Below are 14,206 nucleotides of genomic sequence, written 5' to 3' on the forward strand. Positions count from 1 at the left end.
GCCCCGCCATCACACGGGATGGAGGAGGTCTACCGCCGCCGCCGTCGAGGGGATGACCCAGCCGCCGTCCCATCCGTGTCAAGAGGGAAAGCCCCCGCCGCCGCCACGCCCCGAGGTCTTTGCCCCGGCGGCGGCGGTGGCGGGAGGAGGAGGGTTGGGGTTGGGGGCGGCTTGGGTTGGGAGGGGTTGGGGGCGGCTAGCTCTGAAGCGTGTGGCAGATAGATGAATCTTCGTGTTCAATTCCTTCGCATATAATGACTACAGCAAAATTTCTGCACCATGACCGGCATATGACTAGACGATTTTCGAAAGTTTCAGTGGTCCCCTCCGCTTATAGTGCAAAATTGGTGCATTATATGCGAAGTCTTTTATTTCAGTGGTCCCCTCCACCAAGGTGGTCATTATATGCGAAGTCTTTTGCACATGTTAGCGCCAACTATCCATCCGGCGCTTACAGGCCGAACAAAGTAGAAAGGAGGCTAGCGGGGACACCGGCGCGCCGCGTGTTGGCGGGAACGACGCATGAAGAAAGCGCGGAAACGCTCCTGGCAGTTTTTATTACCGTTAAAATGGGCAGGACAGTGCACACAATGTTTTTATTACCGTTAAAATGTCAACTTCCGACGGAAATAATGATCCTTGAAGTAAGAAGAAAGAACCATTCTAGTCCAATCCAGTTGAACGATAAGAAATCCAAGCACTCACGATTCACAAATTCTCCGGCCTCCTCGCAAGAAGATGAACGCACGCATACATGCTGATGAACAACAGCAACACAATTACGCAAAGCCGACCCACAAACGCCCCGGACAAACGCCTACAGACGGGCAACACAGCAGTGGCGCCGGCCGACGAATCGTCCGATATCCTCGACGAGCTCGGCGATGCGCGCCGCGGTCTCGTCATTTTCCGGCTCGGAGTCGATCAAGCCGTGCTTTAGGTAGAAGATGTGGTCCACGCCGGCGCTCAACGCCACCTCCACGTGCTTCCCAGCGCGCCGCATCGCGTTGCAGTACTCCACCTGCCGGTCGCGCAGCGAGTCAAGCATCGCGATGCTCACCAGCAGAGGCGGCACGGCGGCGGTGGCGTCAACGACGGGCCAGATGTAAGGGTGGTCTCGGGTGGCGCCTTCCGGGAGGGCCAGCTTCAGGAACCTGCCCACCAGCTCGCGGTTCATGTACCTGTTCATCGGGTCGGTCGACTCGGACCGGCTCGTAGCGGACCGGGTAAACCCGGGGTTTAGCAGGATGGCTCCGGCTAGCCGAACGGGGCCCCAGTACCCCGGCTCCGCCGAGCTGAACCCGGCGGCCACCTGGAGCGCCAGATTAGCACCATTGCTGTCACCTATGAGGAACACACGTGACAAGTCGGCCACATCCCTGAGCCTGTTTACGGGGTCATACGTTGGCTCAGGGACTGGCTCGTTGGGCAGCACAGGTCGAGCAAGCGACTTCAACCAATCAATGGCGGCATAGCCGGCAGCTATGGCCGCCGGGAGCGGGTTCTCCGGGGCGAGAGGGAGGGTGATGGACACGATGCCGGCGACGGGGATTGAGGCGGCGAGACGGGCGTAGAAGGAATGGTACATCGCCCAAGAGGGGTCGGTGATGCAGAACGAACCGGCGAGGAAGTGGAGAAGCACGGGGAGGCGTCGGCCGTTCAACGGGGCCGCCGCCGGGAGGTACAGGCGGAGAGGTGGGTCGGCCGGGATGTCATGCACAGTCACTCCGTTGCATGGCACGTCGTAGGGTGGGATGGAAGTTGCCAATTGCTGTGCCTCCGGAGGAGGGGCGGGCCGCTCCACTGTGCCGTCGTCGTAGATCTTGATCCACCCCGCGATGTCGTCGACTAGTTCTCTCTTGCAGAAGGTGTCCTTGCAGCAAGGGCTGGCCATTTTTCCCGTGGCTTTTGCTACGCGTTTGTGCTTGAGCTATGTTGGTTGTCTCGCTTGATGAGATGATAAGCACGGGTTAGGAGGACTTATATGGAACATCCCAAGGTTTAACAACTAATTGTTCTTGCTTGGGCGATGCATTTTGATTTGTAGTTTTAGCTGTTAATACCATGATCTGTCATCGTCGAATTTTCTCTTGACGAATGGAAAATAATTTTTCGGATATGGCCAGTCATTCTAGATGTTGTCGTCCATGCTGAAATTAATTTGTAAAGCTCATATATTAATCTGTGGGAAATGTCAGACCGAAGGGATTGGTGCAAATGATTGACTTGCATTATCTGCTGGCGTTGCTCTTTCCACTTCTCGCCCAAAGGAATTATCAACGCTGCATTATACACTTCTCCAGATGGATTATTTCATTTATTCAAATTTTCGTGAATGAAGTCTACACTTGTCTTATTGTCTAAACATTTTTGCCAATCTGTATAACGATCGCTATGTCGGACCCAGCACGACAATATATATTGGACTATTGTTTTCCAAGAAGAAGTGCAGGGCACGACGGTAATCATCCTGATTGGCTAAATGTTGATCTATCAAAGTCCCAAATTTCTTTGTATCTTTTAATACTTGCCTATTTAATTAAAATTTAACTAGAATTTTGAAGTTAGAATTTGATAGGGAATGACCACCCTAAACCTAGCCCATCCATTTTCCTCGCACTTGCTTCGCGACACCTGTGCCTTTGTAGCCTCATTGTTCCCTGCTAAGGACACTACAAGTCTTTTCTCCATTTTGTTATAACGTGATAAATGACTGCATGTACACAAGTTGATAGAAAAGTTCCATGAAGTGTCGAGTGGGAACGGCCGTCTATTTATTGCCAAGAAATAAACCACCAGGGTAGCTGGGATATTAGTACTGAAATGTAGTCTCTCTGTGTCTTGAGTAAACCTTTATGATTACGTGAGTACTTTACTATGATAGTGTGATACCTTTATAGGCGATGAAAGAGCACTGGTTTCAACAATATTTCTAAAGTTTACACCATTTTGAAAATTTCCATTTTCAAGACTAACTCTAGAAGTACCCACTTTCTTCAACCGGCTTCACGGATATGCTGGTACATATTCATGGTTCTTCTGGAATGGAAGTCACCGCCAGCTTTGCAAGCACCTAGCATACTTCTACAGCTAGCAAGGTTTGCCAGGATTTGAGCTCCGGCTAGACAGAACAGAAGTATGTCTTCTTTTTGTAAACTGTATCAGCTTAGAAAGATTTCAGTAACCATCTTGAGCGTAACTAGCATAGCTGATCATAATCAACAACAATAAGAGAGTTCCCTAAAGCTGCAACAAGAGCTTGATAGTTTTGTACAGACTACCTCGAAAAAAAAAAGTTTTGTACAGATCCTTTTCAAGTGCAGGTTTATTCTTCCATGAAAAATTATCAAGAACTCAGTTATTTCTTTCGGTAGTATATCACAAACACTACGGAGATCAGCAATAACTATCCCAGAGTTTACGGAATTTAAAACCATCTCAGCAATATGTGAAGTGATTCAGCATGATCAGATTATTGCTGAACTAGGACGGCTTTTCGCATATATAGCCAGTGGGCGAGGAAGTTTTCCGGTCCCACCTAGCCAGTATGTCATCTAGTCTTCATCAATATCCTTGTACAAGAACAAAACACGATGGCCAGAGACAATTTTACTAATCTGGTATGGGTGGGCCTGAACTTTGATCACCATATTTGCAAATATGGCCTTGAATAATATGGATCGAAGGAAGTAACATATTTTTCCTTAATAGGATAACATCTAGCCGTACTCAAGGTGGTTGCAACTCTGGATCACGATGGGAGAGAGCCAAGTTCGAATACCCCTGTCCATTAGTTGCACCCCTTTTTTCCGAAGCTGGCGTTGCTCCTTCCGCTTCTCGCCGAAAGGAATTAGCAACACTGCATTATACACTTCTCCAGATGGATTATTTCATTTATTCAAATTTTCGTGAATGAAGTCTACACTTGTCTAATTGTCTAAATATTTTTGCCAATCTGTATAACGATCGCTATGTCAGACCCAGCACGACAATATATATTGGACAATTGTTTTCCAAGAAGAAGTGCAGGGCACGACGGTAATCATCCTGATTGACTTAATGTTGATCTATCTAGATGAATACGTCCCAAATTCCTTTGTATCTTTTCATCCTTGCCTATTTAATTAAAGTTTAACTAGAAATTTGAAGTTTGAATTTGATACTGTAACTTTCATTTTGATTTATCTCCATCAACCTAAGCGAATGACCACCCTAAACCTACCCATCCATTTTCGTCACCCTTCCTTCGCCCCACCAGTGCCTTTGTTTCTTAACTCACTGTTCCCCCCTAAGGACACTACAAGATTTTTCTCCATTTTGCTATAAGATGATAAATGAATGCATGTATCACCATGAAATAGACTTTACTCCATGAAGTGTCGAATGGGAACGGTCGTCTGTTTATTGCCAAGAAATGAACCACCAAGTAGCTAGGATATTAATAGTACTCAAATGCAGTCTCTCCGTGTCTTGAGTAAAGATTTATGATTACACCAGTAGGAGTACTTTACTGTCTGTCACAATGTGATACCTTCTGTCTATAAAATAGGCGATGAAAGAGCACATATATGCTTCATTTATGGCACCGGCATTCTTTTTCTACTCGTTGTTAGTTCCCCTTTTTTTTGGATTGTTGGCATGCAGATATATAAGGAGATTCTAATTCAATTTTGAAGGTTGCTCGAGTGACTTGCTATATTTTTTCCGTCAAAAACTTGCATGTTGTTGTTGTGGGATCGGGAGTCATTAGGAATTGAGAGCTTTGAGGATCGCAGCACAATTGTGGAGGCTGGAGGAGCACAAAAACCAGCAAGTCCTCCGGTACAGCATGTAGAAACTCGAGCGCTCGAGTATGACTGTCACATCGGTATGAAAACCTTCTCGAGTGCTCAGATTCTTGAGCTGCTTCCCCCCTAGGTGGCGTGCTTGGGACGCCTTGATATTCGCGCCAGCGTCCTCTCGGGTCATCCTTAATGGAATCCCTTGCTCCGACATCATCCATGCACTACGGGAGAGCACAGATGTGCCGACGGCCGTTGTGTGTGCCGACGGCCAAATATCGGGGCCGTCGGCACAGAAGCCTCCGGACCGCGGCGACAAGGATGACCGTCGGCGTTAAAATGGTCGTCGGTACAGACCGGTTGTGCCGACGGTCACCGTCGGCATAGTTCTGGCCGTCGGCACAGGACCAGTCTGGCCGTCGGCACAATATTTTTTTTCTTTTTTTTTACTACAGACCTGTGCCGACGGTTATACCGTCGGCATAGCTTTTTTCTATTTCTGCATGACAGTTTTCAAAAAAGCATAACTAAATCATTCTAATTGAGAAAAATAAGTATAATATATCAAATTTTGCAGAAAAATAAGATCTATCATAGAAAAATATAAAAAATAGAATATTTCAAATACCTAAACAAATATTCTTAGAAATGAGCTATAATGTTCGAGGTTTCATGGCTTTCACACACGCCAAAAATGAAAAAATTGTCGGTCGTGGGTCGGATTAGAAATCCGCATCCGGGGTCTTGCTTCCCATCCTAGGGTCCACACACGTGCCAAATATGATCTCGTTTCGGCAAACTATGCCATGCCGAGGCCGTTTCCCACCTCATTTCCCCTGAAATCCATAGAACTCCGGACGTGATAGCCCTTTTCGTGAAGGGTTTTTCAAAATAATTTCCGTATCCCAGTTTTGACAAACGGAATAGTTACTATGACATATAAAATGACGTCACGCGGCTCCGTGGGATTTTTGGACTTCGTTCAAATTGTCATATGGCCAAAACAGGACCCTCGAGACATGCGGTATCGTCGTACCGGGTGTGCGGGTGCACCCATTCACGAACAAACTAAACGGACAAAAATTAGCACATATAATGATGCATCGTAGAACTAAAAACAATTTTTCCGGAATTTCTGGAGCGACGGATAGTTCACCCCTAGTTCAAATCCGGTCGGGTTCCGGCGGATTCGACGGGACACCGCCGGAGGCCGCATGGGTTCCCAAAAAGCTAAAGAGTGCACATGTCATGTGATAGGTGGTGCGTAGGTGGTCTACAATCATCGCACGGAGGTTTCACGTCATACTAAAATGCGCCCCATGTAGCTGCTTCACAAATAAAAACCGTTTGGGCACGCTAAAAATGAAAAGATGGTCGTCCGTGGGTCGGATTAGAAATCCGCGTCTGGGGTCTTGCTTCCCATCCTAGGGTCCACACACGTGCTAAATATGACCTTGTTTCGGCAAACTATGCCATGCTGAGGCCGTTTCCCACCTCATTTCACCTGAAATCCATAGAACTCCGGACATGATAGCCCTTTTCATGAAGGGTTTTTTAAAATAATTGCCGTATCCTAGTTTTGACAAACGAAATAGTTACTATGACATATAAAATGACGCCACCCGGCTCCGTGGGATTTTTGACTTCGTTCAAAAAGCCATTTGGCCAAAACAGGGCCCCCGGGACATGCGGTATCGCCGTACCGGGCGTACGGGTGCACCCATTCGCGAACAAACAAAACGGACAAAAATTAGCACATATAATGATGCGTCGTTGAACTAAAAACAATTTTTTCGGAATTTCTGGAGCGACGGATAGTTGACCCCTAGTTCAAATCCGGTCACTTCCGGCGGATTCGGCGGGACACCGCCGGAAGCCGCATGGGTTCCAAAAAAACTAACGCGTGCACATGTCATGTGATAGGTGGTGCGTAGGTGGTGTACTATCATCGCACGTAGGTTTCACGTCATACTAAAATGCGCCCCATGTAGCTGCTTCACAAATAAAAACCGTTTGGGCACGCTAAAAATGACACAATGGCCGTCCGTGGGACGGATTAGAAATGCGCGTCCGGGGTCTTACTTCCCATCCTAGGGCCCACACACGTGCCAAATATGATCTCGTTTCGGCAAACTATGCCATGCCGAGGCCGTTTCCCACCTCATTTTCCCTGAAATCCGTAGAACTCTGGACGTGATAGCCCTTTTCGTGGAGGTTTTTCAAAATAATTGCCGTATCCCAGTTTTAACAAACGAAATAGTTACTATGACATATAAAATGACGTCACGCGGCTTCGTGGGATTTTTTGACTTCGTTCAAATTGCCATCTGGCCAAAACAGGACCCCCGGGACATGCGGTATCGTCGTACCGGGCGTGCGGGTGCATCCAGTCGCGAACAAACTAAACGGACAAAAATTAGCACATATAATGATGTGTAGTTGAACTAAAAACAATTTTTTCGGAATTTCTAGAGCGACCGATAGTTCACCTCTAGTTCAAATCCGGTCAGTTTCCAGCGGATTCGGACACCGCCGGAAGACGCATGAGTTCCCAAAAAGCTAACGCATGCACATGTCATGTGATAGTGGTGCGTAGGTGGTCTACCATCATCGCACGGAGGTTTCACGTCATACTAAAATGCGCCCCATGTAGCTGCTTCACAAATAAAAACCGTTTAGGCACGCTAAAAATGAAAAGATGGATGTCCGTGGGTCGGATTAGAAATCCGCGTCCGCGGTCTTGCTTCCCATCCTAGGGTCCACACACGTGCCAAATATGACTTTGTTTCGGCAAACTATGCCATGCCGAGGCCGTTTCCCACCTCATTTTCGATAAAGTCGATCAAATTTGAACTAGAGGTACTTGATCTAATGCTCATGATTTTTGGGTAAGTTAACTTTGTAGGTTCAAAAGATGATATGGATGTCATATTTGTATTATTCTCATTTTTCTGATCAATTTAGACATATTATTTGCCAAATTCGTATTTACTGATATTAATTATTCCCTATTAAATAAAAAGATAAAAAAATTAAAATCATTTAATTGTTTTTCAAATTCTATATTATTATTATTTATATATATTCATTGTTGTTTACTTAAGTAATTGTTTAGAATTCAAAAATATAGAGGTGTGACATCACGGCCAAAGGGTTAATATGATAGATATGGTAATATTAACATCAATGTGTCATTTCTTTCATTCAAGCTCATCCGAAGAGAACCAAGAAGTTAAGCGTGCTGGAGCGGGAGGATGGGTGACCAAGTGGGAAGTTTGACCACAAGTGCAATTTGACCTAAGATTAAGTGTACTAAGTGTGATTGTGAAAGATTAACAAGTAAAAAAGTAGAAGAAGAAAAGTGAAAAATAATTTCAAAAAATAATTTTTTTCAAAATAATTTTTTGAATATTTTTTCGAAAATAAATTTAAATTTTTTGAAATACTATGCCGACGGTTTTACCGTCGGCACAACAATATGTGCCGACGGCCAGTCTATGCCGACGGTGATTGGGCACTCCCAGACCAGAACTGTGCCGACGACGCTATGCCGACGGTCACCGTCGGCACAGCCTGTGCCGACGGCCTTCTGAACTGTGCCGACGGCTGGCGGCCGTCGGCATACTTCATCTCTCCCGTAGTGATGGCAGGGGCCTCTGACAAGGAGATCCTTCGTTCCCCGATGTTGTTCGTTCTCACTATTGACCAGCTGCATCGAATCTTCGAGCTGGCCACCGAGCCAAGCCTCCTCCACGCTCTCCCCGGAAGATTTCCTGGCCTACGACTTTCCATGTGTTGATGACGTGGCTATCTTGGTTTCGCCTATCGCTGATACGTCTCCGACGTATCGATAATTTCTTATGTTCCATGCCATATTATTGCTGATACCTACATATTTTATGCACACTTTATGTCATATTCGTGCATTTTACGGAACTAACCTATTAACAAGATGCCGAAGAGCCGATTCTTTGTTTACTGCTGTTTTTGGTTTCGAAATCCTAGTAACGAAATATTCTCGGAATTGGACGAAATCAAAACCCGGGGTCCTATTTTGCCACGAAGCTTCCGGAAGACCGAAGAGGAGTCGAAGTGGGGCCACGAGGGGCCGCCACCATAGGGCGGCGCGGCCCGGGTCTTGGCCGCGCCGACTCGTGGTGTGGGGCCCTCGTGTGGCCCCCACGTTGCCCTTCCGCCTACTTAAAGCCTCCGTCGCGAAACCCCTGAGGCGAAGAACCACGATACGGAAAACCTTCCAGAGACGCCGCCGCCAATCCCATCTCCTGCCGGAGAGGGGATTCATCTCCCGGAGGACTCTTCACCGCCATGGTCGCCTCCGGAGTGATGAGTGAGTAGTTCACCCCTGGACTATGGGTCCATAGCAGTAGCTAGATGGTTGTCTTCTCCTCATTGTGCTTCATTGTTGGATCTTGTGAGCTGCCTAACATGATCAAGATCATCTATACGTAATACTCTATGTTGTGTTTGTCGGGATCCGATGGATAGAGAATACCATGTTATGTTAATTATCAAGTTATTACCTATGTGTTGTTTATGATCTTGCATGCTCTCCGTTATTAGTAGAGGCTCTGGCCAAGTTTTTGCTCTTAACTCCAAGAGGGAGTATTTATTCTCGATAGTGGGTTCATGCCTGCATTGACACCTGGGGGAGTGACAGAAACCCCTAAGGTTGTGTTGTCTTTGTTGCCACTAGGGATAAAACATTGATGCTATGTCCGAGGATGTAGTTATTGATTACATTACGCACCATACTTAATGCAATAGTCTTGTTGTGTGACTTCACTAGCACAAATAATAATGATTTCTTATGCACACCTATTGCTCCACCTGCTACTACAGCAGAATTCTTTGAAATTAAACCTGCTTTATTAAACCTTGTTATGCGAGAGCAATTTTCTGGTGTTAGTTCTGATGATGCTGCTGCCCATCTCAATAATTTTGTTGAATTGTGTGAAATGCAAAAGTATAAAGATGTAGATGGTGACATTATAAAATTAAAATTGTTTCCTTTCTCATTAAGAGGGAGAGCTAAAGATTGGTTGCTATCTCTGCCTAAGAATAGTATTGATTCATGGACTAAATGCAAGGATGCTTTTATTGGTAGATATTATCCCCCTGCTAAAATTATATCTTTGAGGAGAAGCATAATGAATTTTAAACAATTGGATAATGAACATGTTGCTCAAGCTTGGGAAAGAATTAAATCTTTGGTTAAAAATTGCCCAACCCATGGACTGACTACTTGGATGATCATCCAAATCTTCTATGCAAGACTAAATTTTTCTTCGCGGAATTTATTGGATTCAGCTGTGATGGCGTGTAACTCACACGTTCGTTGGGAACCCCAAGAGGAAGGTATGATGCGCACAGCAGCAAGTTTTCCCTCAGAAAGAAACCAAGGTTTATCGAACCAGGAGGAGCCAAGAAGCACGTTGAAGGTTGATGGCGGCGGGATGTAGTGCGGCGCAACACCGGAGATCCCGGCGCCAACGTGGAACCTGCACAACACAACCAAAGTACTTTGCCCCAACGAAACAGTGAGGTTGTCAATCTCACCGGCTTGCTGTAACAAAGGATTAACCGTATTGTGTGGAAGATGATTGTTTGCGAGAGGAAACGAGTAAAAACAAGTATTGCAGCAGATTTGTATTTCAGTATTAAAAGAATGGACCGGGGTCCACGAGTTCACTAGAGGTGTCTCTCCCATAAGATAAAAGCATGTTGGGTGAACAAATTACAGTCGGGCAATTGACAAATAGAGAGAGCATAACAATGCACATACATGTCATGATAAGTATAGTGAGATTTAATTGGGCATTACGACAAAGTACATAGACCGCCATCCAACTGCATCTATGCCTAAAAAGTCCACCTCCAGGTTATCGTCCGAACCCCTTCCAGTATTAAGTTGCAAAGCAACAGACAATTGCATTAAGTATGGTGCGTAATGTAATCAACAACTACATCCTCGGACATAGCGCCAATGTTTTATCCCTAGTGGCAACAGCACAACACAACCTTAGAACTTTCACGTCATTGTCCCGGGTGTCAATGCGGGCATGAACCCACTATCGAGCATAAATACTCCCTCTTGGAGTTAAGAGCAAAAACTTGGCCGAGCCTCTACTAATAACGGAGAGCATGCAAGATCATAAACAACACATATGCAATAACTTGATAATTAACATAACATGGTAATCTCTATCCATCGGATCCCGACAAACACAACATAGAGTATTACAGATAGATGATCTTGATCATGTTAGGCAGCTCACAAGATCCAACAATGAAGCTTAATGAGGAGAAGACAACCATCTAGCTACTGCTATGGACCCATAGTCCAGGGGTGAACTACTCACTCATCACTCCGGAGGCGACCATGGCGGTGTAGAGTCCTCCGGGAGATGAATCCCCTCTCCGGCAGAGTGCCGGAGGAGATCTCCGGAATCCCCCGAGATGGGATTGGCGGCGGCGGCGTCTCCGGAAGGTTTTCCGTATCGTGGTTTTCGCATCGGGGGTTTCGCGACGGAGGCTTTAAATAGGCGGAAGGGCGAGTCGGAGGGCCGACGAGGGGCCCACACCATAGGGCGGCGCAGGCCCCCTTGGCCGCGCGGCCCTATGGTGGCGGCGCCTCGTCGCCCCACTTCGTATCCCTTTCGGTCTTCCGGAAGGTTCGTGGCAAAATAGGCCCCCGGGTCTTGATTTCGTCCAATTCCGAGAATATTTCGTTACTAGGATTTCTGAAACCAAAAACAGCAGAAAACGAGCAAGCGGCACTTCGGCATCTTGTTAATAGGTTAGTTCCGGAAAATGCACGAATATGACATAAAGTGTGCATAAAACATGTAGGTATCATCAATAATATGGCATGGAACATAAGAAATTATCGATACGTCGGAGACGTATCAAGCATCCCCAAGCTTAGTTACTGCTCGTCCCGAGCGAGTAAAACGATAACAAAGATAATTTCTGAAGTGACATGCCATCATAACCTTGATCATACTATTTGTAAACATATGTAATGAATGCAGTGATCAAAACAATGGTAATGACATGAGTAAACAAGTGAATCATAAAGCAAAGACTTTTCATGAATAGTACTTCAAGACAAGCATCAATAAGTCTTGCATAAGAGTTAACTCATAAAGCAATAAATCAAAGTAAAGGTATTGAAGCAACACAAAGGAAGATTAAGTTTCAGCGGTTGCTTTCAACTTGTAACATGTATATCTCATGGATAATTGTCAACATAGAGTAATATAACAAGTACAATATGCAAGTATGTAGGAATCAATGCACGGTTCACACAAGTGTTTGCTTCTTGAGATGGAGAGAGATAGGTGAAGCTGACTCAACATAAAAGTAAAAAGAATGGTCCTTCAAAGAGGAAAGCATCGATTGCTATATTTGTGCTAGAGCTTTTATTTTGAAAACATGAAACAATTTTGTCAACGGTAGTAATAAAGCATATGAGTTATGTAAATTATATCTTACAAGTTGCAAGCCTCATGCATAGTATACTAATAGTGCCCGCACCTTGTCCTAATTAGCTTGGACTACCGGATCTTTGCAATGCACATGTTTTAACCAAGTGTCACAATGGGGTACCTCCATGCCGCCTTGTACAAAGGTCTAAGGAGAAAGCTCGCATTTTGGATTTCTCGCTTTTGATTATTCTCAACTTAGACATCCATACCGGGACAACATGGACAACGAGATAATGGACTCCTCTTTAATGCATAAGCATGTGGCAACAATTATTATTCTCATATGAGATTGAGGATATGTGTCCAAAACTGAAACTTCCACCATGAATCATGGCTTTAGTTAGCGGCCCAATGTTCTTCTCTAACAATATGCATGCTCCAACCATTAAGGTTGTAGATCTCTCTTACTTCAGACAAGACGGACATGCATAGCAACTCACATGATATTCAACAAAGAATAGTTGATGGCGTCCCCAGAAGCATGGTTATCGCACAACAAGCAACTTAATAAGAGATAAAGTGCATAAGTACATATTCAATACCACAATAGTTTTTAAGCTATTTGTCCCATGAGCTATATATTGCAAAGGTGAATGATGGAATTTTAAAGGTAGCACTCAAGCAATTTACTTTGGAATGGCGGATAAATACCATGTAGTAGGTAGGTATGGTGGACACAATTGGCATAGTGGTTGGCTCAAGTATTTTGGATGCATGAGAAGTATTCCCTCTCGATACAAGGTTTAGGCTAGCAAGGTTATTTGAAACAAACACAAGGATGAACGGTACAGCAAAACTCACATAAAATACATATTGTAAACATTATAAGATTCTACACCGTCTTCCTTGTTGTTCAAAACTCAATACTAGATATTATCTAGACTCTAGAGAAACTAAATATGCAAACCAAATTAGCAAGCTCTAAGTGTTTCTTCATTAATGGGTGCAAAGTATATGATGCAAGAGCTTAAACATGAGCACAACAATTGCCAAGTATCAAATTATCCAAAACATTTTAGAATTACTACATGTAGTATTTTCCAATTCCAACCATATAACAATTTAACGAAGAAGAAACTTCGCCATGAATACTATGAGTAGAGCCTAAGGACATACTTGTCCATATGCTACAGCGAGAGCGTGTCTCTCTCCCATAAAGTGAATGCTAGGATCCATTTTATTCAAACAAACAAAAACAAAAACAAACCGACGCTCCAAGCAAAGTGCATAAGATGTGACGGAATAAAAATATAGTTTCAAGGGAGGAACCCGATAATGTTGTCGATGAAGAAGGGGATGCCTTGGGCATCCCCAAGCTTAGACGCTTGAGTCTTCTTAGAATATGCAGGGGTGAACCACCGGGGAATCCCCAAGCTTAGAGCTTTCACTCTCCTTGATCATATTGCATCATACTCCTCTCTTGATCCTTGAAAACTTCCTCCACACCAAACTCGAAACAACTCATTAGAGGGTCAGTGCACAATAAAAATTAACATGTTCAGAGGTGACACAATCATTCTTAACACTTCTGGACATTGCATAAAGCTACTGGACATTAATGGATCAAAGAAATTCATCCAACATAGCAAAAGGGGCAATGCGAAATAAAAGGCAGAATATGTCAAAACAGAACAGTCCGTAAAGATGGATTTTATTAGGCCACCAGACTTGCTCAAATGAAAATGCTCAAATTTAATGAAAGTTGCGTAAATATCTGAGGATCATGCACGTAAATTGGCTTAATTTTCTGAGCTACCTACAGGGAGGTAGACCCAGATTCGTGACAGCAAAGAAATCTGGAACTGCGCAGTAATCCAAATCTAGTACTTACTTTACTATCAAAGACTTTACTTGGCACAACAAAACTCAAAACTAAGATAAGGAGAGGTTTCTACAGTAGTAAACAACTTCCAAGAC

General features: G+C 44.6%; 1 protein-coding gene across 1 annotated transcript; it reads right to left on the reverse strand.

Annotated features, from left to right (window-relative positions):
• Positions 1-817: 817 nt before the first annotated feature.
• On the reverse strand, positions 818-1,894 carry LOC124655938 (probable carboxylesterase 17). The gene has a single exon (XM_047194765.1). It carries the CDS (start codon positions 1,892-1,894, stop codon positions 818-820), a length of 1,077 nt encoding a protein of 358 aa, XP_047050721.1.
• Positions 1,895-14,206: the final 12,312 nt, after the last annotated feature.

Source organism: Lolium rigidum, chromosome 5 (genome assembly GCF_022539505.1).
Source record: "Lolium rigidum isolate FL_2022 chromosome 5, APGP_CSIRO_Lrig_0.1, whole genome shotgun sequence".
In the NCBI taxonomy this organism is placed as follows: Eukaryota; Viridiplantae; Streptophyta; class Magnoliopsida; order Poales; family Poaceae; genus Lolium; species Lolium rigidum.